This window comes from Acanthopagrus latus, chromosome 8 (genome assembly GCF_904848185.1).
Source record: "Acanthopagrus latus isolate v.2019 chromosome 8, fAcaLat1.1, whole genome shotgun sequence".
NCBI lineage: Eukaryota > Metazoa > Chordata > Actinopteri > Spariformes > Sparidae > Acanthopagrus > Acanthopagrus latus.
The window spans coordinates 23522769-23549435 of record NC_051046.1 but is presented as its reverse complement, the minus strand read 5'-3'; the positions used below and the strand labels follow the sequence as shown (position 1 = coordinate 23549435).

At 41.6% G+C, this 26667-nt stretch overlaps 1 protein-coding gene across 1 annotated transcript; it reads right to left on the bottom strand.

The window, feature by feature from the left end:
* Positions 1-1096: 1096 nt before the first annotated feature.
* Positions 1097-22543, bottom strand: LOC119024185 (cyclic nucleotide-gated cation channel beta-1-like). The gene is given in 39 exon segments (XM_037106706.1): positions 1097-2523; positions 2681-2879; positions 3100-3246; positions 3435-3553; positions 3674-3757; positions 3961-4058; positions 4152-4311; positions 4430-4571; positions 4796-4918; positions 5055-5119; positions 5405-5491; positions 5606-5656; positions 5881-6089; positions 6758-6976; positions 7993-8147; positions 8258-8356; positions 8662-8694; positions 9556-9570; positions 9721-9901; positions 10722-11048; positions 11050-11448; positions 11739-11769; positions 12249-12466; positions 12780-12847; positions 14945-15001; positions 15286-15435; positions 16417-16744; positions 18881-18905; positions 19095-19170; positions 19513-19576; positions 19781-19881; positions 20012-20105; positions 20196-20220; positions 21434-21536; positions 21618-21640; positions 21865-21964; positions 22117-22159; positions 22257-22278; positions 22463-22543. Coding segments are annotated over 39 exon segments (4797 nt in total). The 3' UTR covers positions 1097-2247.
* Between the last annotated feature and the right edge of the window lie 4124 nt (positions 22544-26667).

Genomic DNA, 26667 nt, shown 5'->3' with positions numbered 1-26667 from the left:
GGCTTCATGGGAGCTCAGATCTGTTCTTATGGGAGCTGAGCTCCCTCTGGCCCCCAATAAAGCTCAAACATCATGAGGCATTGACACAGTCACCTGCACTGTCATTGTGTGCTCTGTAGCGTTAGTTGCACAGTGGTTTGCAGGCCGCAGCCCCTAGCATCTCTGTGTGGAATAGTAGTGCACAAGCCACGTCAAAAATGATATACCCATACATGACTTGGATCGATGAGCAGGTGATAGGAATGGTTTTCCTGGTTAGTGGACAGGGCTGAGGACCCTTCTCGAGACAGTTCTCAGACCATGCCTCCAGCACATCTGGGACCCTAGACAGATTAAATGAGCACCAGTTAAACTGTCACACCGGCTGTAAAGCAGGCATGACTTCCAGTCACCAGCAGTGACCCAAGTCCAAAAAAAGGAGGAGATATCCAAACTGGTGAAAAAGGATCTTGATGTGTGGATAGTGTATAAATCCACAGTGCAGATACATAAGAAAAACAGCTAAAAACACAATAAAAACTCAATAATCCAATTAATTTCCAATACATTGATGTAACATGCTTTCTGTTTGGTTTGTGATGTTTGGATTTGTGGTTTACTCTTTGTAGTTTGTCATGTTGTTTGTCAGGCTCTTTGTACTTAAATAGTCGCTTAAGGTCAGACAAGAAACTCAGGACTAAACCTGCTGAAAACAGTCATTTATTCAAACAAAATCCACAAAAGACAGCTACATCAGTGACAAAATCCAATTTAAGGACATTATTTTACACATTAATTTCCAGTCCATTATAAACACTCATCTCTCTGCCCCTACTACACACACACACACACACACACACACACACACACACACACACACACACACACACACACACAGACAAAACAATGCTTTCTACAAAGTCTGGCAGTACGGTTAGCTGGTATCTGGTTCAATAATCTGAAGCTGTATTTATAATTAAAACATCTATAGAAAAAAATTATAATTCTTACATCATAATTGAGTCTTAAACACATATGTTCCATGTTATGATATGTTATGTTATGATGCCATAGAGCAGTGCAGAGATTTTACATTAATGGGAAAATGAAAATGTGATTCATCTAAAAAAAAAAAAGAAGAAACAAAAAACAAATATGTTTACATTGTTGTACAAAACAAAAATAAAAGAAAACATGTCAAAAGCAAGTAAAATATGTAAAGCAATGGTTTTACACATATTGATGACTAAAAGAATAAGATAGTGATGAGTGATCGATGACGTACACAGTATCTATTAGCATGTCAAATGCAGCGTTGAGGTAATAAGAGGCTAGATGATGTTTGAGCTTGCTATGCGTAAAGTCATGATGGTCAAAGACAGACTGAAAATCTATATAAAGTAATCTCAGGTGACCTGTCAATTTATCATTTATTTGTGATTTATTTGTAACACAAAGTCTGTACTGCTTTTCAGACATCAGCAACGCAAGCTACTCACACCAACACAAGACATGGGTAAATGACAAAACTCATAAGGCAAATTGTGGTTTTACAAAATAATCTGTACAGAGTAAGCAGACAACAACAGCAAAAACATGTTTGTATGTTTTAGAAAGACAAAAAGTTCAGTTTCGCAGAAATGATTATAAACAGCTGAATTACTGTGATGGCTTAGCTATGCCATCCCATGCAGAATTCAGTCATCATCACAGCTACACTGACTTCAGTCATGTGAACTCAGTGTAGGTGATGTAAAGATGAATTCTGAAGAGGTAACCAGGTGGGGAATGGCTTGTTCCTACATAGATTATGTAACATTGAGAATAATAAAGATGAACACAGTGGTGGAGACTGAGAGAACACTGCAAAGCAAATGGAGAACAGAATGAACAGAATGAATCTGGACTTGTTCTTACGACTCCATATTGAGAAATACAGAGACAGACAGGGACACCCATAAGATGTAAAGGTTCTAATACAAACACAGCTCATCCTACAGCAGCTCATGCAACATCGATGACATCTGCCACCAAAGTGACCAAATATACCAGGTTTTTATAGTACGAATGCACAGCATAATGTAGACATTGAGTCATGGGTGAGATTGTAATACAGTACTACCTTGATATTTTTGCATTGAAGCCGTTCCACACGTTTTCCAAAACTCATTTACAGAACCTCCCCTCTCTTTCACTCCACCATCCAGTCAATTTACAGCAGATATACTGGTCATGTTTTTCCTCCTTCCCTTTTCCTTTAAAGATTTATCACAACATTTTCTCCTTCCTATTCCCACATCTGCTTCCATCGACCTCACTGGCACCCTCCTCTCTTCGGTTCATGGCAAGATTCTTGTCTTCGTCGCCAGCGCACTGTGAGGGAGAGTGAGGCCTCACAGAGTTGTTGTTGTTGTTGTTGCGGCAATGGGAAGCGGAGCGAAATGTCGCAGAGCTGGCAGACATGGGTGACGGCGTGTCTGCGTCTCTGTCAGGTCCAGAGCTGGAGGTGGGAGATGGAGGAGGCAGGGTGGAGGAGATGGAGGGCTGGAGAAGAGAAGAGAAGAGAAGAGAAGAGAAGAGAAGAGAAGAGAAGAGAAGAGAAGAGAAGAGAAGAGAAGAGAAGAGAGGAAAAGACATTATTTTGCCACTGCCACGTGCATCTGTTTCTTTGTTGGTCTGCTCAGGTTTTCACTCTGTTTACCTGTAGCGAGATACTGGACTTGTTGGTTTTTTCTTTGACTTTAGCCAGAGCTCCTTTAAGTCCAGTAGATCTCTCCGTCATCTCCAGGGCTGCTCTCAGCAGTCTAGGGGTCTCCGTCCTAACAGGGGCTGGCGGGACCTGAGGGGGATTCTTAGCCTCTGCTTTGGGTTCAGGTTTCTTTCCCTTAGCAAGCATCTTTCTGTGGTGGAGACAGTAACTTCTATCAGCCTCAAGCAAGAATGACATGAATGACAAAGCAGGGAGCTATTGTAAAAGTTCATTTTTCATCCATGTCTTCACTGATCCACAGTTTGAGAGTCATACATCTCTTATACAGTGCAGAGAGTACAATGATGGTTAGTTGGTAGGTTGTGGTTTCAATATAATCATGTGCATGTGTAGTGCCAGTGATGTCCAACCTGGCCTTCTTGCGGAGCAGTTTCTTGGACTCAGGATAGTGGACCAGGATCTCATTCAGGTCTTTCTTGTCCAGGATGAAGAGATTAGCAAAGCCATGTGCGATCACATTTGCTGTGCGCCTGTTAACCCCGCCTACTGCAAGCAAACTGCCAATCAGAGAGATCAGTCAGTTAGAATGCTTAATGCAAAAATTACAAAGACATAGTAAACTTGCAGCTCCTTTAATTTTCGCAACATTTTATTATTTCTTTTACTGTTATTTTTTTCGGTTTTATTACTGAAAGAAGCATTACCTATGACAGAAATACTATACATTGTTACAGAGACTCTTTACCTGATCTCTCCAAACACTGATCCTGCTCTGAGAGTGACAAAGACTGTCTTTCCATCAGGTCCCCCAACCACCTGCACCTCCCCTGCTTTTATGATGTACATCTCCCGACCCACCTCACCCTGAGAAAGACAAAGAGGCAGGTAATGAGAAGGAAAAGGGTGGGAAAAACTGAAAATCAAATACCACACACAGTTGTCTTTCGTAAATAATATTTAGGGAAGTTTGCATGTGGTACGTACCTTTTTGCAGACATAATCCCCAGGCAGGTAAACAACGGAGCGTAAGCTTTTCAGCATGTCAAAGATCATCTGTCTGTCACAACCCTGTCAAGAGGGGGGACAGAAAAATACTAGAAAACAGTGTCTCTAAAACTCTTGATCTCTTATTGATCTCTATATGGTTTTAATTCATATAAGATACTCGTTAAAACATGTCAGATTTCCTGCATTGTATGTGTAAGAATACTATATAAGTCTCTATCATGTGAACTGTGCTATCATTTTAATGTGTTTTTAGGAATCCCTACCTGAAAAAGGGGGACTTTGCTGACGATGGAGTAGTTGACATCTATAGCAATGTCCAGACGCATTTTATCTGGCAACTGAGTCAGTAGCTCCTGCTCATCTGGAAAGCAAACAATATGATGTACGGTGTGAGTAAAAGGGAAGATGTGTAATACATACAGTACATGAAGACATCACAAAATGCTCTCCTTACCTAGCATGCCTTGTGATTGCCAGGTGTAGTTGTACCAGGTTTTGACACGGTTCTGGACGTCTTTGGGGATTCGATAGGAGGACATGTATTTAATCGTGTTGTCCACACATGTGCGGTAGTAAGTCTGACCAGCTGTGGCTGCACCGACCACATCACGCATCTGAGAGATAAATCAGCAAAATCAGCCGACTATAACATTACGTTTGTTCATCTAAACACCGTCTTTACACAAAGCGTAGTGGAAGACATGGATGTCAGCATTACATTTATAAACATACCTGTCCAATCATGATAGAGAAGGCAAAGACTCCAACAAAGTAGTTGATAAGTTGGAAGACAATTTCAAACAGGGTGGTGGGGTCCGGCAGACCGCCAATGGTAATGAGGGTCTTCACCGCAAAGTAGTAACAGCGAATGTAACTGAGCAGAGACAAAGTAAGGAGGCGTGAGAAAAAGGCAGGACAAGAAAACTGCTTTTAATAAAGCCAGATGGGCAGGAGAATTAAAATGTTGTGCAAACAAATGAAGCACAAAAATAATAAATAATAAAAATGAATGTTTTATTCTAACTGCTTTGTCAGCAACCTTTAAAAAAAAAAAAAAAGCACTTGTGCATGTGGTATGTGTGTTTATCACATATCAACCTGTTGCCCTCGCCATTGTACACCCATTGTGTTGATCCTAGTCCGTTGAAGGCAGAGCCCCAGTAGTACAGACAGGCATTGCAGTGGAGACAGTAAAGAAGGTAGGTGGTCGTACGTATCACCCTGAGAGACAGATACATTGGTTCATTTGTCATAGGGTGGTGTCTCAAGGAAGGACGACAAAGTGATAAGAGTACAGAAACAGAGAGAAGAGAGAATTCCATGCAGCACAGGAAGATACCATCAGGCTGTGGCCCACCTGTAGATGTAGGCTTTGGTTAAGATAGCCTCAAGACGCTCGTTGAATTCAAAAAAGGAGTTGATCTGCAGAGGCATTGAAAGAGAACAGAAAATGTCAGATGTTCTAATATCTCAGTAATTAACATCTGAATTCTCTATATTGATACATGGAGCCTTGGAAGTTAACTTTTCTTGTACAAGCATCATGGTTACTGATAATGTGTTTGATACTGTCAGTGTAACATTGTTTGTGGCTCATTAAATTTGACACACACTCTTGCTAACAAATAGTTGAAGGATTAGTAGCATGTTGGTTGCCATAATGCTGATACTATAACAAGTTGTAATGGATTAAGTAGTTAACCTTACCTTCAGTAGTCTGGGTAAGCGAAGCAGAGGGTTGACGCCAGTTTTAAAATAGAAGAGTTCCAGTGGAACAAGGCTGGCTACATCAAACTGAAAATCAGAAAGGGACCATATCACTGACAAAATTGCTTAGATAATAGACTTAATGATTAACATTTGATGCCCAGGAAAGAAGAATATACTTATTAATCTGTAGTTACTTACTCTGAAGCGTTTGGTTTTCATGTAGTTCTTTCTCATTTCTTTTTTGTCAGACTGTAACAAAAACCAAACAACTGTAGATATGAAAAATGATCCTGGCAAGTAGATCTTATAATACAGTAGACTAATGTTATAAATATAATCTCAGCTGATCATAATTACAGTATAAAGTGTTTGCTGTGATTCCAGCAGCCTACATCCAATGACATAGGAATTTTTGTGATTCCTACCACAGGATAAAGCTCAGTCACACTAATGGCTTATAGTGTACCACTCACCACTATGTCCCCTCCGCGGATAAACTGCAGCCGCGGCTGAAAGATGCTGATGTCCATGATGTAAATAAGGTCACACAGGTAGTCGATCAGCAGCCAGTAGTAGATATTGTCTGGAGTCTGGTAGGGAAAGGCCCAGCGCACAGGGATGAACCACACATTCCAGTTCCATGCCAGAGTGACCAGTAGCATCCACAGCACGTACATCAGGTCTGGGGAAAGAGCCAAAGGTGAGAGGGTGCAGGGAGATGAAGAAATTAAGTGAGCGGTCTGAGGAGTAGAAAGTAAGACAAGACTGAAATCAATTAGTATTTACAGATCAAGTGATGATAACTAAGCACCAACTACCATTATATGCTGTTAACTAAAGAATGGCAGAGCATGCCAGTCAAGCAGGATCTAATCCGTATGAGAGCAAAGTTTGCATCATTGGAACATAGTTTTGTGCTAAAGGAGAAAGAATGCATGCCAGAAAATGGACTTGTGAATGTGAAATTACGGGAAGAGAAATGGGTAATAACTCATAATAAGGAGACAGGTAACTGTATTGTGACAGGTAATATAGTAGATTCACCTTTACCGAGACCTCCCAGTTCCACATTGTGTTCTTATCGCATATAAACAAAATAAGTAGAATGTATTTATTGAGTGTTAAGTATCCCTAAGTGAAAGTATTAAACAGCTTATTAAATGGGTTTCTCATGTAGCCAAAATCTATGTATTATTTTCAAACTATATGGCTGAAGAATTAAGTGCCTCCACATAAGATAAGACCCATGCTGATTTTCACTGATTGCTGGGAAGTTTAAGTCAAAAGGATTCTACTGTTCAGTGTGGTGCTATAGGTGGAGGCGATGGGTGTTGTCGGCTGGGTTCTCACTGGTGAAGGGGTCGATGCTGGCAGGGAAGCGGTAGTGCATACAGGCTCGTATCCATCGAGGAGTTTTCACCTTGCTGCGGCGGCCACACTGCTCCTCCTCTGCCCCAATTTCTATTCCTCCTCCTCCGCCTCCTCCTCCTGATGGACCTGCTTGTGCCTCTCCCTCGTTCACTGGCTGAGCTGCAGGAGCGGGCTGAGGAGCTGAAGCCTGAGGAGGAGCTGAAGGGCAGTGAGAGGAGAAGCAGCAGAATGTCAGAAGAGGACATTTTGAAACCATACCAGCCCAGATTTATTAAAGGTTTAGAAAATGTGCTATAAAGGGAACAATGGTGTTAGCCTTGGCAGATTAGTCCTATAGCTGAATAATGCAGGAAGTACTTGCAGTAGGTGGGTGGTGGAGTGAAGTTGTCTATTGAACAATTTTACTTTGCTACAAATCAATTAATTTGCAGACATTTCTTCATGATATTATCAAAATCTCATGGCTCAGCATATGAAAACAGCACAGTTCTTGTGAAATAAGAATATGGGTTTTTATCCCCCAAAAGAAGTCACTAACAATACATGTGCTTAGGGTCATGATGTACTAATGTAGAAGAAGTGGCAAACACTTTCTACTCTGCATCTAACTATGTGCAGAATGCACCTGTAAAAAGAGAAAAGGCACAGACACTAGTTTACAGTCTCTGGGATTACATATTACAACAGGTTGCTGGTTGTGGGTCACTTCAGCACATTTTCAGGAGCTTGTAAACTAGAGTGCACAGACAACCATACTTCCCTTTTTCAACAGTATGGTGCTGATTTTTTTAAACTAAATGTATATCTGTGAATGAGGGACACAGCTGGTGGAATGGTGGTACAGCTATAGGGATGAAAGTGGGATAGTTTGGGGGCTGAACCCTGGAGAGAAGCAACTACTACTAGCTCTCACCTGTGCGTGTGAATAAGTGAGCAGTTTCATGTTTCATGTGTCATCTAGGTTTTTGTGAGTAGATGGCACACAAGGTGTGGGTATGACTTTAATGAGTAGACATTTTCTCGGCTGGACAAGGCTGACTGTTAACCTGAAAATAAAGAATATACTAAAACACACAGCAACGACTATCGTCTGTATATTTCTGACAGTTTCCACTGGTTTCATGCTGACGTACCAGCTCAGTGTCTGTGTGCGTGTGTGTGTGTGTGTGTGTGTGTGTGTGTGTGTGTGTGTGTGTGTGTGTGTAGAGACTCACAAGGGATAATGCTGTCTTCATCTGAGCTGTCAGGGTCAATGAGTTTCTCCTTAGCCTTCTCGGTTCTCGCTTTAAACATCCGGACCAGCTCCTGAAGACGCTCATTGACCACTGTACTGGTCTGACTAGCTGAAGACGCTGGACGTTCTTTAAGTCTTTGAAAAAATGCCAGTATGTCATTACATGCCAACAGCTAAATAACAGTACTCACACTTTATTTATTGTAATTTGGTGAGTGTTTGTTTGTGTATGTGTTAGTGCTCACATATCATCTGTGCTGTGCAGGCTGGACTGGCTGGGCCAGGCTCTGACAGGGATGTTTGCTTCATCATCATCATCCTCACTTTGGGAGTGCAGCCGCCTACTGTTGAAGTGGACACAGCAATGTCAGTGGTTCATATTTCAGACTGTATAGTTGAATTCTTCGCAAACTAAAATCCAATGTGATGTGTGATATTGCTTAAAAAATTATAAATGTTGTAACGTCTTTATGATTGTGATTAATGCAAAATAATGAGCATTGAAAATTATGGTTTAATGAGTGAGCAAGCAAAGACTGGTGAATTCAAATGGGTCAGTGAATGGTGAGGAATAATATGCCTTGTCAGCATGATGCATGGATACTGGATGATGAGTCAATACAGTATTAATAAAGGTCAAATATCTTACATCTTTGTCCAGATAGTCCTACGATTCCTTCCACTATAGTTGTGGATGGTGAGAGCAAGGTTTAAAATGAGTGTGTGTGTGTTTATGAGAAAGGGACAGGGAGGAACAGGGTTTACGTGTGTGCCAGGAAAAGCATGATATTAAAATTCAAGAAACTGATAACAAGTGAAGATAGGCGAGAAGTGCAAGATTGCGAGCATCTGTTTATTGACTTTTGCTACGTTATGACAATAAACTTACAGCAGCCAAAAGCAATAAAAAAGCCATGCAAGGGTGAACAGTTCATGCAAAACAGAACACTACAACACAGAAGAAGAAACACTCGACCACGATTCACATAACAAACTGTCTGTGTTCTGCATAACACTATGTGCTTGTTTGCTTGTGTAGGTCATTTTGGCAGCAAATTGGATAGAATTTAACATTTTTCTAAGCAACACAGTCTTTGCAGGACACTGAAATACAGACAGACCAACACATTACTTCGACTAACTGTGATGTACAGCAGACAGTAGAGGGCAGCACATTCATTTGAAATAGCACTAAACAGAGGTTTGTGAAGCATTTCACTCCAAATGATACATTTAAAAATCCACTAAAACCATCAAACACAACTCTATCAATGAAATATATTGTATATCATTAAAAAAGGTTTTGAAATCTAGAATCAATACATACTGTGTTTTGCCAACTGTCAATGTTAACTTGATCTCATTTGGAAGAAACCACTCCACTTGCCAACAACTTGCACCTTGACCTAACCCACATAATGCATTACTTTCTCTCTTGTGAAATGCTTTATCATGGGTGCATATTCACCACAGAGAAAGAATAATCATTGTTGACAGAAGATTTAAAGCACAGCAACCCAAATGATCCATGCAGCTTCCTTACTCTTTTTCTCCTTTACTATCGATGAAAAGCATGAGGGGAGAGAAACAGACAAAACAAAACATAATGGACACCCAGTTAAACTGGAGTTTTTAATTATCTGAATACTTAATACTACTAATTATTCAATGGCAGAATACATAAACTAATCATGATAGTATTTCTCACCTCTGACGACCTCCTGAAGGGGTCACGGGGACAGTTAGGGTTGTAAGTTTTGGGTCCTGTGGTGTTAGGATTTGGGGAACATTGCTCTGTCCCTCCACTCCTCCTCCTCTCCCCCCTATCTCATGATCTGAGTCAACATCCTCTACATTGACGGCCGGACGAAGGCTTAGGCTTGAGCTGTCTGGAGGATAAAAGGCACAAAATGTCTGTTGATTAATGAAAAACATCACTGATGATGGATGTGTTGGGACAAGTGGAGCTGCAGTACAGCCCACAGCAAGGGGCAAAGCAGGTCACAGATAAGTTGACCATGGCAGGACAGTGAGAGGGGGAAGAAGATTTGGCGGGATGTACAACAGGCTAATGCAGGAGGATCCACCAGTAAACTAGGCCATGTATATGAGTGTCCTGGCAGCTGAGAGGACTGGCTTTCATCTAGCAAGTTTGTCAGTCTGGCTAATCTGACTCATTGTGCACACTAACATACATAGTATGTTGCCGTAGTATTTTACAGTAACTTAGTTTGTGGAGAGGGTTCAGCTTTAGTATACATTTTTAAACTTTTTTCTTTAGAAAAAGTTCCTTACTCATTTTTTCCTTGACAAATTATCAGAATAGTTTGAGCATTTGCATATATGCTGCTTTTTCTTACACAGTAAACAAATGAGCTGTCTGTATCTGAGCTTATATCTGAGAAATTACAGAGGAGACAACACAAACACTAAAATCTATAATCACAGCACTGAACTGCTACTTTTTTATTTTCCTGACCGTGTGCTCAGGATCCTGAACATGCTGTCATTTGTCTGGCAATGACATCTGAATTCTGTTGATTATTTACAGCTAGAAAATGTCTTTATATATGATTATTTGTTTGCAATCAGCTATTCTATTATGTTAGTTCATCCTGATACCACACATTATGAGACACCTGTCTAATCAATTTGTTCAGGTTCAGGTTTCTACAATGAATTTCATGATCTCCACTGCTGCAAATTCACCTGCACGTCGTATTGCTGGAATGTCTGAGTCGTCTTCAATGAAGAACGCTGGGTTAGAGAGACCAGACAGCTGGCGGGAAAGTGAGTTGAGCTGCTTTGATGGGGGGCTGACAATAGGTGGCAGGCGTGGGTAGGATGGCACATTTGGCAGTTCGAGGGCGCTTCCATTAGGAGAGGATGGAGACGGGGAGCGGGACCGGAGCTGAGGATGGTGAGCAGGAGGAAGAGGGGTGTGTCGGATGAGCCGGTTGAGCTCTAAATCTTGCTGATTCTTGTCTTTCTGCTGATTTTGCTGTTGTTGTTGTTCCTTAGGCATCTTGAGGCATAAGGCTGTTGAGGCGGTTCTGGACGTTAAGGAAGTACTGCTGCGTCCGGCTAGGAATCTGGGAGAGCTTCTGCGGGATGTCCGAAAAGCTCTGGGAAAGGCTGGACAGACTGGGGCCAACTGATCCGTCAGAGCTTTTGGGCAATAACTCAGTCAGAGTTTGGGCAATATTTTGCGGGACCTGCGTGAGTCGGATCTGGGAGAATTCCTGGCGCAATTCAGGTGGTAGGGAGGGTAGGTACTTGGTAACTTCAGAGAGCTGGGTGGGTAGCTTAGGCATGGGGGGTATTTTGGGAGTGGATATGCCGTTTTCTTTGAAGAATGCGTTGATGTTGCCGAAGCACTCTGAGGTGTGCGGAATGCGCATCAGGCAGCTCTTAATTGCATCGCAGCTGACTGGAGCTATAGAAGAGACAGATGTATAGGCAGATTCACGGTCAGGCAGAATATAAGCAAGGTGGGAGAAGGCATCATTAGCTAGTCAAAAAGCATTGTGGTCAGTCTGAATAGCAATTGGACATCTTGATCAAGGACTTCAGCCAACAGGCAACATAGTAGGAGACATTTCAGTGTAAATCATTGCATTGCATCATTGCAGTTGTCTGCATGTCAATGTTTCTGACACATAGAATCTGTAATGGAATATTTACCTGTGGAAGAAAACAAAACAAAACAATTGGAATATTGCGTACCTCCACAGTCATCCCCAGGGGCTTCCTCCTCCTACACAAAACATAAATAGAATGTATCAATGGCTAGGGTTGGTGATGATCAGTGGAGATTGGATATTACATACTATGTTGATTGGGTTTGGGTTAGAAAGGTTGTAAATATTTCTGCTTTCTAACTATAATGAAATAAAATTATGCTTCAAGCTCCTTTGATTCAAGCTTGTTTTAAAGTTAGGCATAAAAAGACAATACAGGGAATAAACAAGGAATAAACAAGTCTGTAGAAAAACAGTCAACAATGTATTAACATCAATGTTATTATAAATTAGGTCAAGTCAAATTAGTTGATAATGGATTAACTGGTTTAAGTTATTTTTTTAAGTTAATCACGTCAAAATTCTCTGATTCCAGCTCATTAAATGTGAATATTTTCTAGTTTCTGTACTTCACTATGACAGTAGAAAAATAATCCACAGATCATTAGTTGCAGCCCATTTTCATCACAGTGCATGTTCAACCCATGGACATTACTTTTTCAGATGTTTTGTCAGCGTTGGGGCTTTGAACGTCTTTCTCAGATTTCTGTGGCTGCTGGGTTATAGGCTCTGCTTCTGGAACAGATTCCTTGGTCTCTGGCTCTGGCTCAGGTTGTGATTCAGGCTCTGGCTCTGGCTCCACTGTCTTAACTGGTTCAGGACTTGGAGGTGGAGAGGGTGAGGTCTGCTGTGGCTCTGCTTCCTCCTTTACTTCTAGATTTTTTTGAAATTATACATTTCATGAAATTTAAATATTAGCACGCATGAAAAACATAAACATAAATTTGTCTGATATTGATGATAAAGATGTGACAGACACATGGATAAGACAATGGATAACAATGGATGAGATCAAGTGGTTTAAAAAAGAAATAGAAATATTCCAAAGAGTTTGCTCTTGGGCTATACTGTAGCATGCAATGCCATCTATGTTTGGAACCTTTTCCAGCTACAATCTCTTTCGAGGGGACGTTACTGTCAATTCAAAAGTGTGTGCATTGGTGTTTGTCTTTGTCTTGATCTCTACCTGGTTCCTCGACAATAGAGTCCTCAGTCACTGCCTTCACTTCTTCCTCAGCAAGACTCTGTTCCTCTCTGCAGGACAGAACAGGAGACAAAACAATGAATATCTGACTGAGTAGCAGTATGTGGGTCTCCACATAAGGTACACCGTTTGGCTGGCTCAGTGTTACTTGGTCCATATCAAAAGAATACTAGATAGACATGCTGGTATTTTTAGAGAAAACTACCCTAATACAGAATATACATTGTACCCTTCAAGGATTTTGGAATGTAAAGTTCATATTCACTAAAACAGACATTTTCTTTGGCAGTAAGACAGGACTAATGAGTGTCTATATGTGGGTAGGCTCATCAAATGTAGTTTGCACCCTCTGTAAATTGTAATTTTACTGTTTTGTACAGGTTAGAAACACATTGAAGCTGTTTTGAGAGGAAAGATGGTAACATGATATGACTTACATTTAAACTGCCTGCTTTAAACTGTGGGACAGGTGATAATGTAAAGTTGGGCTTCAAGGCCTGTGGTGGCTGCACATCAAACAACATGATAATTATTTACATTTTTGGGGTAAAATTTTTAGAGTTGTGTATCTGCTGTGTAGACAAATAGATGATGAATAGATGATGTCAATGACACTGTATTTTACGGACAGCACGAGTAACGTTATAGAATGAAAATTAGGACTAATATAATATATGATTATTGATTGGATTGATTTTTCTCTCGCATATTATAAACTGAATTAAAACAAAATACACAGGTTAAATTACCCGAGACATATTTCACTTCATACTGGAAAATGTGGAAGCCTCAACTTTACTCAGTGTAAGCTAACTAGCTTAGTAGTGTTTTCGCTCTGCTTTTAGCATAAAACTACTCTTTCGTTGACCACCTGTAGCGGACAAGCTTATGGAACACTCTGTTTACACCAGAATAATAATAAAGATATGGTTAAATAAAAGGCGAAAAACTCATTCGTTCACAGCATGTATTAGTCCATTACCTAACCACGATGTGTACACAACATACTCACTTTCTCTGCGTGCGTTAACCGTTAACAGCCCCCACAGAAAATGTCCACGAGCGTCGAGACACGACCACTAACACGAATTTGGACCGTGAGGTCGTTTAAAAGCGTAAAAAAATAACTAAATAAGAGAATGTGTTTATTGTAGAAAAACAGCTGGGAAAATATTCCATTACATCTCCGTTCATCAACTTCCATGCGAAACAGCAGCAGGTGCACTCTGTTATGGGAAACGGCTGAGGAGGGGGGGAGGCTGTTTCCAAGGCAAGCTGTGGTTGCTATGGCACAGCAGTGATGCTGAGGCAGCGCGCGGCTGAGATCACTTAACGAGAACCCGCGGGATTTGTGACCTGACAACCTGGACCAGCACGAGACCGTCTCCTCAGCGCTGGTTGGTAATTATGGACATTTTCCTGAGTAGCCTGCTGTCGGAGCTCTCCTGTACAATTTCAGTTACTTTTAGTTTACCTCCGCTTTCCAGTATACTGTAATGGTTATACTCCATTACATTTCAGAGGTAATAAGCCTAAAAAATACTGTACTTTATATCTAATGAAGTTACTTTGCATACTCGGATTGAAGAGTTCATCAAAGGTGACGCATTATATTAAACTACCCAACAGTGTATGGTGTCCACTCCAATACAACAATAATGCATATGATTCTGTGTGTATGTAAATTGATTATAGTCAGATGGGAGCTCAGGATGGTACACCGGTTCAGGAACAGAAGCAAACGGATTATGATTAATTACTAAGGTGTGGAAGGGGTAGAAGTGTATACTTCTTCTCCTTTTCGGTAAGTGCTAGCTAATGGGAAATACTTTGTAACATGCTTTTCATCTTGCTGTGCCTATTTTTACATCTAATTTAACTATTTGTTTTATTTCACGTGTTCGAAATAAATTAATTCATTAACTCACTGTCTGAAAAGGGCCATATTGCTTCACATGGTTTAAAAAATGATTAATTACTTCTTTTTTTCTTGTTGTAATTAAGCACATTTTACATCGTGATATTGCTGGACTGTTAAAGAAATTCCCATCCAATCCTTCATCACCCAGTGTCTCATTAACATTTGGTTATCAGTTCAACAAGCTGCTTGAGACTGTGACAACATTTGGAAATTTTTGCATTCTTACTGTGTGACTTTACAGTGGTCCACCACTTCGCTCTCCTCTTCTTGTGGTTCTGGCAGCCTGGTCATAGTGAACACGCAGTGTCACAATGATGCGCCCATTGCCAAAATGCCAAAACGACACACACACACACACACACACACACACACACACACACACACACACACACACACTCTCTCTCTCTCTCTCTCTCTCTCTCTCTCTCTCTCTCTCACACACACACACACACACACACACACACACTCTCTCTCTCTCTCTCTCTCTCTCTCTCTCTCTCTCTCTCACACACACACACACACACACACACTTTCTGTCTCTAACTCTGATTGAACACAAGGTCTTACTCAGCTGTGGGCTCATCCAGCAGTTCTTGACTCCCCAGTGAGAGCTTGATGGACTGTCCCTCACTGGCCATCTGTCTAATGGCCATCTCAGCTGTCTGCCTGGCCACCTCCTCAGCCATACGGGCCATCTCCAGGCGCTCCTGCATGAGACTGTAGAGAGACAGGGCACACTGATGTCGCTATGCTGTGAGGTAAATGTTAGTAACTTTTGGATGTGACAGGAGTCGATCACAATGCTAAACCAAGTTTAGTGTTGTCATTATGTTTGGACCACTGTATATAGTTGTGTATGCACTACTCCAGCCAACTGATTAAGCACAGATTGCTCTTTAATAAAACTGCATAGACAGAAAAACTATAAGGTCTTAATATCAGACAATCCATAAGAATAAGGCATAAATATGATGATGTTAAGACTTTGTTTTTGAATAGTCTAGTCAATATATTACTGATAATAATAATATTACTGATAATGCATTGTTAGAGCTCTCTAGTACAGTTTTAATAGGGATAATTTAGAAATGTGTAGGTTTGCAGCACTTGTTACTGAAACGCATGTCTGTTGGCTTACCTAGAAAATATGTTATTGGTTAATCAGAGCCAAGTGTTGTGCACACTTTTCAAATTAATTCAATAACTACTCTTAACTGATTTGCAGTTATTTGAATTGCTATTTGATATGATAGGGGACATTTACTTTCATTGTAAGTGACTTAGAGGAGACATGTTATGCTCATTTTCAAGTTTGTAATTCCATTTTGGGTTACTACTAGTATAGGATAGTATATGCTCTAATGCTAAAAAAACCACAACAGTTTTCTCATACTGTCCAGTGCTGCTGCACTATAGTCTCCCTTTGTCAACAACAGAGCAGCAGTGCTAAGTCAATTCTTACATGCCTACCTAGCCACTAGAATTATGCAAAATGTAGACATGGTGATGTAGTGTGATGTCATAAAGTCACATAATTAAAGGCAGGACTATTGATGAGGTGTTTCAGGAGCAGTATTTTCTGTGGGAGAGAGGAACTAAAAACTAAACTAAAACACTGAGGGAAAGGAAAAAATAAAAGAGCACAATATGTCTCCTTTAAAAGAATTGCACCTCCTCCACACTCTTCTTCCCTCTTACCGTTCCTCCATAGTAGCCAAAGCTACATCTTCTGCCTCCCTTTTAATGCTCTCAATGAACGGTGTCCAGCGGCCTGTCTGGGTCTCAGCATCCTCTAGAGACATTTTTGCTCCACTCTCTGACTGTTCTGCTTGTGGGCTGGTATCACTGCACTTCTGGGACTGCAGTGAACTCGACTGCTGTGAGGCCTCCTGCTGTTGGTGTGATGTCAGTGGAGTCAGTGATGGGGATGGTGCCGCAGCTTGAGACTGATGTTCATGCTTCCTGGTGCCCTCGTTGTCTGACTCCACATCTTCTAGTACCATGTCAGGTTTGAGTTTGACTGAAACTACAATGGGGTGACAAGGAGTGACATGTGTGGAAGAAGCAAGAGAGATATGGTTGACCTTGGACATGTTGGTGACTTGTAAACAGGTATACAGCTCTGACACAGGTTTCATTGTGTGTTTGTCTCATGTCGGAAACAATCCACAACAATTTTTGGTTCTTAAATGGAATTTCATGTAAAAGATGTCTGCAGATAAAGGAAGGTGTCCCAGATGGGAAAGGATGCTTTCAGATTTAAAGGGTAACTCGGCCCATCCTATCCATTAAAGTGTGTTTACAGGGAGTACAACTACATAAGTGAAAAACTTAAAAGCGTAAAGCTTTTTGTGTCTCCACCAGTGTTATCACTCAGATGTATTGTGAGTTATATAGGCAGCAGGTTTTGAAAAGGAAGAAGAAAATGTTAATTAAAAAATGTGATATCTGGCATTGTATTGATTTTGAACATTTGTTCTTTAAACTGCCCATAATGAGGCCGACAGTCTTATAGTGTAATGCAAACCAGTAGACTGCTTTTCAAAACCCTGTGCCTACATTACCCAAAATGCATCTTAGTCATCACGGTAGGCAATTCATAGATTACATACAGTTTCCTCCGGGGACACGGAAGGCTTTATAGTACTTTTCTCACATATTCAGTCGTACTCCCTGAGACCTGTAACTTGGGTATCTGGTAGGTTACTGAGAAGAACACCACATAAATCATTTCACACAGAATCTTTATTATTCCGGCAGTATCCTCACATTACAGTATGAAATTATATGTTCTACCATCTTGTCTCTGTGACAGTCAACATGTTTTTAATGTGAGCAAAGTATACCACACCCCTGGGCCACATTTCACAGTTCAAGGCTCTAAACATAGATCAAGTGGATCAAAACAGGCCTTAGAGTGCACTAAATTGAGGTTAAACAACCAAAATGCAAAGTAGTAATCTTGCATTTGTGTTGTTTGACGTCAGTTAAACCTGTGGAAAAGCTTTCAGCCACTGGAGCATCATCAAGTCCCAAAATGAACTCAACTCAGTAGATTATTAAGGGAGTAGGACTTAAACATGAAAAATTATAGACTGCTTTTATTAAGTACAGATATAGTTTTACTTTATCCATACACAGGACAATAGTGAACGAGCGTAGCTGCCATTTAATCATCTTTTTCAGATTTCTGTGAATTGGGACAAGAAGATTTGACATTTTATGCTAAAATGCTTCTAAACAGAGACAGTTGTGTTTAAATGAATCTCCTCTTTTTATATCTCCTGCTGCTTTTTCTCTGTATATGAAAATGGCAACATGAATATATAATATACAGTGCCACAGGTTAAAGCACAATAGTGTATCAGAATAACATCCTGTCTGCAAATATTTGTGTCTGGCACCTACAGGAATTTCAAATAAATGGCAATTACTGTGTCACACAGAAAATGTGCAAATCAATATCACAAATACTGAAGATAAAACACATCTAATTAGCTTTATGATATACAGTACATCTTTTAGTTATAGTTCACATCATAAGTTGAAACACATTCATATGAAACTGTATGAGTACAGTAAGGTGAGTTTATATCTACATTCTTGTAGTATTTTAGAGCTGCCTGATTTCTGTGCTGAGCTGCAGGCTGCACAGCACCTGCAGTACCCCCAACAGCACAATATGCCTATTGGTATCTCTCTCTCTCTCTGTCTCTGCCTGTCTGTTTGTGTGAATCAGAGCGTCCCCCAGTCGTCTCCTCCTGCTGTTTAAGGGGCTCGCAGCGCCTTCCCCCCTGAAACAGAAGGAGAAGAGGGACTGAGTTAGGCTCCGACCGTCCGACCAAAACACCTCTTCAAAAACTATGGGGGAAAAGAACAAGAGGACGCCTCGACAGAAAACACACATACGGCACTTTTCAAATATTACACACATCCACTGGAGTTATCCACTGCTTATTAAAGAGGTGTTTTCAGTTATTTGAAGGCTTCACTCTCCGGTGACGTAACATTTATGTCAGAGAAAATATTATGTGATGTGCTGTAGGTCCACCTGATTGAACTGTGAATTGTGGCACTCAGGAACAATGGTACGGTCAAAGAAACAGCAGGACGAGGGTTTTCTTTAACTACTTGAAGGTGTAATTAAGTGAATAAAACTCACCTTTCTTTAGAACTTCAGATGCAGCCTGAGAGCATAAAGTAAAGAAAGGAAGGAAGAAAGAAAGGTGTATAAGTTGCACTGCACCCATCATAATGATGGAAAGGTTATACTGACAATTCACGAGAAAAGATGCATGGTAAAGGAAAGGTTGACAAATTTAAAGACCAGAAGAGGGGAGGGAAGAAAGAAACATTCATTTGTTCCCAAAAGTTACCTCGGCATCATCTTTGGGTGGGATCGCAGGCTGAGGAACCTTCAGGCCCAGTCCTGATATGAACCAGCCGACCACACTGTCAACAGAGAAAATAATGAACTGTTTGCTCCCAAGACCCTATACAAATACTTGTGCTTCCATTTACAAATGTAATTTCAATAAAAAAAGGTCAAATCTGTCAAATCTTGGCTGTCAGTGAACAGTAGAAAGTTGGATGGAGGAAATCTTAAGCCAGTTATGTTCATAATAGAATTAAAAATTCCTGAATCCTGAATCCGACTCGTGTATGGTGTTAACTAGCACATAAAATTCATATTTTTTCCCTTAGAGATTATTAAAGTGTCTTCTGCCTTTTAGCTTGTCTTAGTGAAAGTGAACGACTTGCTCTAATTGAAAAGGACAGTGATTGAAAACGTACCCGGAGGCCTTGCTGTCAGTATCCAGTGAGATGCCACTGAGAGATTCAGGTGGTGGAGACAAAACTGGAAAGACAGACATGAAGTTCAGCGTGTAAAACAAGTATTCATCCAAGAAGGTCAAAATATGTCCTCAGAGTCATGGGGAGTTTAAGCCTTGAAGGTTTCAAAGGTTGTATTAATGAGTTGTGACTGTCGATGCCAGTGTATGTAGGTTCATGCTCCTGCCCACTGGTGTGGATGAAGACAATTTCGTGTACGTGTTCATACTTTTGTCCAGAGAGGAGCGGGAGGACTTGGGTGATGGTTCTATTGGTACGGACCCAGGGGTGACCGGCTGAGGGACCATCTGTTTAAGCCAGTTCACCACGCTGCAGCAGAAAAAAAAAAAGCACGGTCAGCCCCTCACATGTGTAAAGGTGGTTTAACTACCTGTGCTGATGTGTGTGTGTGTGTGTGTGTGTGTGTGTGTGTGTATAGTCATGTGTGGTTCACACTCACTTGGGAGGAAATTGAGGGGGCACGCGCTCCACCTCCGACACCTCGTCTTCTGATTCCATCTCCACCACAGGGACGTGTGGGAGGGGATCATAATCTGGACAGACCAGTCAGAGAAAGATCAGCTAAACTGGTCAAATGTCATGATTAATTCAAACATAATTTCTTGTTATAAGTCAAAGCATACCTGGCATTTTTGCTATTTCAAATACCTGCAGGAGAAAAGGACATAAAAGGGCATTTAAAGTCAAGCAAACAGAGAATGGCTATACGTTTCTTACTTTAAAGGTGCAACACATTAGGGAATCATAGCTGTATTATCAATGAATGAGTAACCAGGATAAGTGATCTCTGAAACCTTTTTAACCATTATGTCAATGTGAGCCCCACAGAGGTTAATGATTTGTTTGTCCACCAGCTCCACAGCATAGAGGCCACATGTGTGTCTCTCCATGTAAGACATTTTTAATGGTCAGGGGGGATAAAAAATGGGTCTCACTGGAGCAATAAACCTCACATCCCACATGGGCCTCTTTTACGTCCATACCTACAGCATGGCATGCAGACTAAAAGTTCAGACAACAGGGGCTTAAAGTGGAGTGCTTATGGGCAAATGATCCTCTCATATAATAATGTGTGAACTGAAAATGGATCAATCTTTAAAGTTGCAACATGTAAGAGTCTAATGTTTATATCCCTTGAAGTTAGCATGCTTGCTAGCTTGCCCCTAGCCAGTTTGCACCTCAACCCTCGGATAGTAAACAATGGCAACTTTCCTGGACTTTCAGCCAATACGATGGCTACCTAAACTGAGCTAACTAGCAAATGAAAGAGACATTAAGCAGCATCCAGCAGTTACTCAGGTGATGTGCTGCCCTCCATTAGTTTGGAGTAGGTACAGGTAGCCAATTCTTACATATAGCACCTTTGATTTAAATATTTTAATATATTGCTTTTGGTAATGTGACAGTGATGTGAGTGATGTGGGTTTCATGTGTTACATAGTATTTCAACCATCTCGTCTAATTTGTTGCAGGAAGTTGTATCACTGGGTGTGGATGTGGATGTGTATCACTGCAGCCGTGAGGCCTCCAAGAGGACTGAGTATCTATAGGAGGGCTTTAAGCTGGCTAAGCCCCCTGTGGACTCCTTTATAAACTTAATCCCTACACATGATTGGTATTAATCACTGCGGGGCAGCATTAAGTTGTGTGAGTCAAATGTCACCTAATAACATAAACCGTGCTGTTGTGAGTGTTGGTTTCAATCACCTGTGGCTTATTGAAGACCCTGCTTTGATCGTATTGGAGATGCTAAGATATAATACTATTCATGTGTCAAAGATGTTTTAGGTTTTGTTCTGACGCACAAATGTTGTTGTTTTGATGTTGTTAATCTGTATGACTAAATGTCCTTGTGTCTCACCTCAGTGTGTTCCTCATCATCGTCGTTAGACTCTTTGTACTTCTCATCCGGCTGAGGCAACACCTTGGTCAGACCCTGAGTGACCCAGCCTATCACTCCGGAACTGGTGAGATAAACAATTGATTTATCCTTTGAGGAATGCATTCAGCAATATTTACTCTGATCTGATCTGCTCATACTGTACCTTTCTCCATCCTCCCCTGACTGCTGGATGGAGAACAAAGGAAGAAAAAAAACATTGAGGGGCTAAAAAAGTCTACTGCAAACTTGATGAAGCTACTTCTAAATTGAAACTTGCTTTGACTCCATCAAGACGGAGTTAAACAGTTAAAAGTTTAACACAAGCCAAATATTATTTAGTTAATCAGTCCGATCCTTAACTAGCATACAGTGATTAATGGAGCAGTCAACTCGAACACTGATACACTCACGCCGGTGTCAGCCCTGCCGGGTCGAGGGGAGCCGGCTGGTTGAGGCATGGCGCTGACGAACCCATTAGACAGCCAGCCTAGAACTCCAGTCTGGGCCTGACTGTAGAGGAGGTGAAGCAAAAAGGCAAGATGTCAGTAGGTCGACACACACACACACACACACACACACACACACACACACACACACACACACACACACACACACACATACACAAACTACTTGTACTTAGAGACTAGTAGAGAGAGGTTTACCTGTCGTCTGAAGCCTCATCTGTGCTTTTCAGCAGACTTTTTACTGTGGAATGAGACAAAAACCAAAAATGCTCATGTTTTACATGAATTCTTGCACATAAGCCGACAGTTGGTTTGAAACGAGTGAAATGAATCCTCACCCTGTCTGTTTTTGTTGTGGTCCTGTAAGGTCAGAAAGAAAAGAGTGAGAAGGAAAAAAAACCCAGAAACAACACTGTATGTGTGCTGGTGTGCTGGTGTGTGTGTGTGTGTGTGTGTGTGTGTGTGTGTGTGTGTGTGTGTGTGTGTGTGTGTGTGTGTGTGTGTGTGTGTGTGTGTGTGTGTGTGTGTTTGTTTGTTGACGTACAGTGGCAGAGGCCTTCCCGGCTTCGTCTGTCCCAGGGGCTTCAGGGGGTTGGGGGACCACTTTCACCACCCAGTTAAACATCCTGCTGGACACACACACAAACAGAGTCGTCAGCCTCTGAAAATCCCTTCAGCAAACATTGCTGGTAATGATGATGATAATGATGGTAATTCGTAATAATGCGGCCACTTCATCAGAGAGCCCTCAACTGGAGCTAACGAGGTCTGATTAAGAACGCTTGGTTGCCTGACCAGCACTGACTATTTTTTTCCTGTAGATCTTCAAAACTGCCTTTATTTTCTCATCAGACACATTTGCAAACTTTTATAGTGCCATGTGGGGCCTGGAATATGAATTGTCTTCAATGCAAGCTGGCGCTCAGGAGTCAAAAGTCAAAAAAAGGCCAGAGGTTAACCTCACTCAGGCTGCAGTGCAAGGTAAGCTGCTTTACCAACAGCCTCCTCAGGTGACGAAGGGTTAAACCGGCGACATCGGTCACAAATGTGCAGAAAGAGGACATTTTGACTGGTCCAGCACACTGGTCCCAGACAGAGTTTTAGAGAGCCAGCAGGAGGGCCACCTAATCTCAGGTGTGCGTTATATCCGTCGTGACAGACAGTTTATCGGACCATTGAGATAATCCACTTCGGTTCAGCAACGGGGGGAAAAAGTGGCTCACTGAACCAACAAGATGTCCCACTAACTGACCGCAGCAGATGGCTGACCTCGCTGTCATGACAGGTGATTTCTACAAGTTAAAAATCCCCTGAGAGCATAATCACAATCAGTCAAGACTTTCTTTTCCTGAAAGGATCAGTGTGTCTTTCATTGAATACGCTACTTACTGGGACAATATAAAGCCTATTTGGATGTGAAAAAAGAAAAAAGTTTTCCATATCTTTGTTCCCCATGACAACAAGTTCTGGTGGATCTACTGTATGACAAGAGCCAAGGTGACATCTGCTGGTTATAAAATCCACACCCTTTGCATCCCTCTTGTAATCTCAGTGTTGTAGTTTTGGATTAAACAGTGAAGCTCTACAATGCAACTAATCTACAGCCTTCCTCGCTGTGTAACAGCCCAGATCAGCTCCTGACAGATGCCCACCAGCGCTCTCTCAGCCATCAAAAGAGCAGAAATCAGATGTTCTTCTCTGTCGACTGATTCTGATAGACTCTGCAGTACAGGCCAAACCAGAAGCTCTGAAGAAGCATTTAATTACAGCATCATCAGTGTTTCAGTTCACTCACCCGTGATCAGCAGTTTGACCAACCAAATTGTCCATTTGTTTAAAAAATGCATTTCTGCACCCCTGTGCAAAAATAGTTAAAACACATTTCCCTTACCTGCGCGTCTACAGGTGGCTCTGCATGCCGGTGGCGTGGAGGTATCCAGAGTGCGGCGCAGCCAGCACAGGTCTCCTGGGATTGCCACAGCGGCTGCCTCGGGCTAACTGGATTACCAAGCACCACCTGAAGGTCAAGGCACAATCCTGGACCGTGAGCCATCACAGATTAGCTGCAAGGAAACGTATCATCGGGTGATCATCCCCGTGTAACCTATAAACTATTATGACACCCCCCCCCCAAAAGCAACAAGCAACAGGGGAGGATTTACACTTCACATTAGTACAGCCAGTTGCAGATTACAGTTATTCAAATATAAAAATCACTATTATGCATATTTGCACATCTGGATAATACATTTAGGTTTGTATTAAATGTAAAACGTCTCTTCCCAATTATGAGAAGGTTTTTGATCTCAGAAGGGAGATAATTAGTTTTTAACAATTCAAGTAAAGTAAAAACAATATGCATATTTTCAAAGCATTTCTCTCCTCTGCACTGTATTCACAATGAAATGTGGAAGCTAGAGACCCCCACTCTATCCTCCACTTTGTCATCTCTGTCCTTATTATCTCCTATCCCATCCTCTTTACAGTTTTATCCCCGGCAAGTGACGCAGGGCCTCTACTGACTAACCAGCAATGAGCTATATAAAGTCCAAAGTCAACCATGAATGGTTGTAGACAGTCGGGGGGTGGAAGGTAAAGCTTATTAGTCAGCCTCAGGGTCCAGCCAGGAGTCTGACAATCCACTTCCTGTGTTGTTCCTACAGTCGCACGAAGGCCTCAGCTCTAAAAAAAAAAAAAAAAAAAAAAAAAAATTTTAAAAGTCACGTTTTAATCAGTCACTGTATAGCCTTCCTGTCTTGGGCCATGCACGAGCCATGCCAGTTTGAGATGTTTCCATGTCAGTAATGACATCAGCCAGCACATTTTTAGAACACAGCCAAGTACAGTATTTCATCAGGACCAGCAGCCTCAGTGATGTTAACTCTCAGCGAGAATTGTCTCACATCGGCTGTGGGTACAGACAGTTGCTGGTCCTCTGGAGGTGGAGTAGACTCTACATCTGACTCTTTGTTTAGACCACAGTGGGCATCACTAAAATCCTAATGCTCACAGGTACGCCACAACTAATGTTGCCATTAATATTTCCTATTGGCACAAAGTGCAATTTTCTCAGGTAATTGAAGAGTGAGAGAAGAGAATCATTATTCGATCACATAATGTATTACAAGGTGAGATTGGTACTCTGGAGCAGTGGGCAGGGTGGGAACCACTGCTCCTAACCTACCAAACTGTATCAAAGAAACAAGTGGTCAAAACTCAACTTGCCAGCTCCAGTAATATCCATGCTCAGTCTAATAATGTAATATAATAATGTGTCGGTCACAGGGTACATTTTTCCACATCATCAGTACTTTTGATATTTTAAGTACATTTTTTTGGTAATGTGAATGTATTTTACTGATGTAGGAGTTTGATTCCAGAGTTTTTTCTTGTAACAGAGTCTCCCTACATTGTTATAGGCAATCTTTAATTCAGAATTTCCTCTTCCACAACATTTTAACAGTGTATATGCAGGAGAGGAGAGCTGACAGGGTGGATTACAGTCAGACAGTCAATCAGTATGGAAAGTAGAACACCAGATCAGGTTGGCTGGAGGGGAGAAAGCATGGCATGATGCCTGACAGTGATTAGCAAAGGAGTGTCCTTGTTAGCTGAGCGACTGGTAAACAGGACGTGGCACATGTGTTGCTATGGGGTCGCACTCTAACAATGACATAGCATCTGTGGTGGACTTTTTTTATGGGAATCCGGCCTGTGAAAGCATCAGTCATGATAAATTGTGCTTGTAGACGTGCGCTTGACAGACGGCAGGCTGTCAGTGAGCCACAAACAGGAGGACAAAATACTTGACGTGGTAGATCAGGCGAGGAGATCACACCACATCTAGTGAGGCTTGTTGTTGTGTGAGAGAAAGGGAACAACAGAACAATTTATGGTGCTGATGAACCAGGAGGCATCGGGCAGATCCCATTATCAGCTCAGTAGGGGATAAGCTGGGAGAACAGGCTGATGACACAGACCCTTGCCCCTTGGCTGGAATGTGGCAGCATCATAGTGGCCTCAATCCTAATTGAACATCTGGATGATGACACACGGTAGAGTTTGGGCAAAAAGGAGACGAGGAGAGCCGAAGGGACACGAACTGACAAGGCTCTTTAACTTCGGGGAAACTTTGCAGGATATCGCCTTTGGGTCACGCAGTTCATTTGTGGTTGAATGAGTTCATATTGAACTAACTGTCAAAGAGCAGTTGGTTTAATTGGTGTAAGGAGGAAGAGATCGAGGAAATGGAAGAAAAACAGAGACGATGGAAGAGGTGAAAGAGAAAGCGGCTGCAGAGTCAAAGCCACTGGATGATCTGTGATGGAAGATAATCCTGATTAACTCTGACACAAAGACGTGCAGCAAGGTGCTCCCACTCACTCACTACAGCCCTCATGTGCACACACACTCTTACATACGTTATCTGTTTATCTGGTGGGAAAAGTACCCAGACTCTTCACTTAGGTTAAATCAGTACATGTAATACCACAACACAAAAGTGATCCAATACATGCAAAGCTGTTTATAATCCAACTTTTTCACTTGCATTACTTTAGCTTATCATCAGTGCATTGATGTCATTTCACTGGGGGCGCTGGGGACTTGACTCCACCACCTTTGCTAATTTCCTACCCATCGCCTTTGAAAAGCATAATTTGTTTGAGGACGTCCTAAAAAGTAGTGTACACCAAGAAATATTACCCAATGAGAACGCTTCTCTCTCCATCGGCACCTTCTGAAACTAGC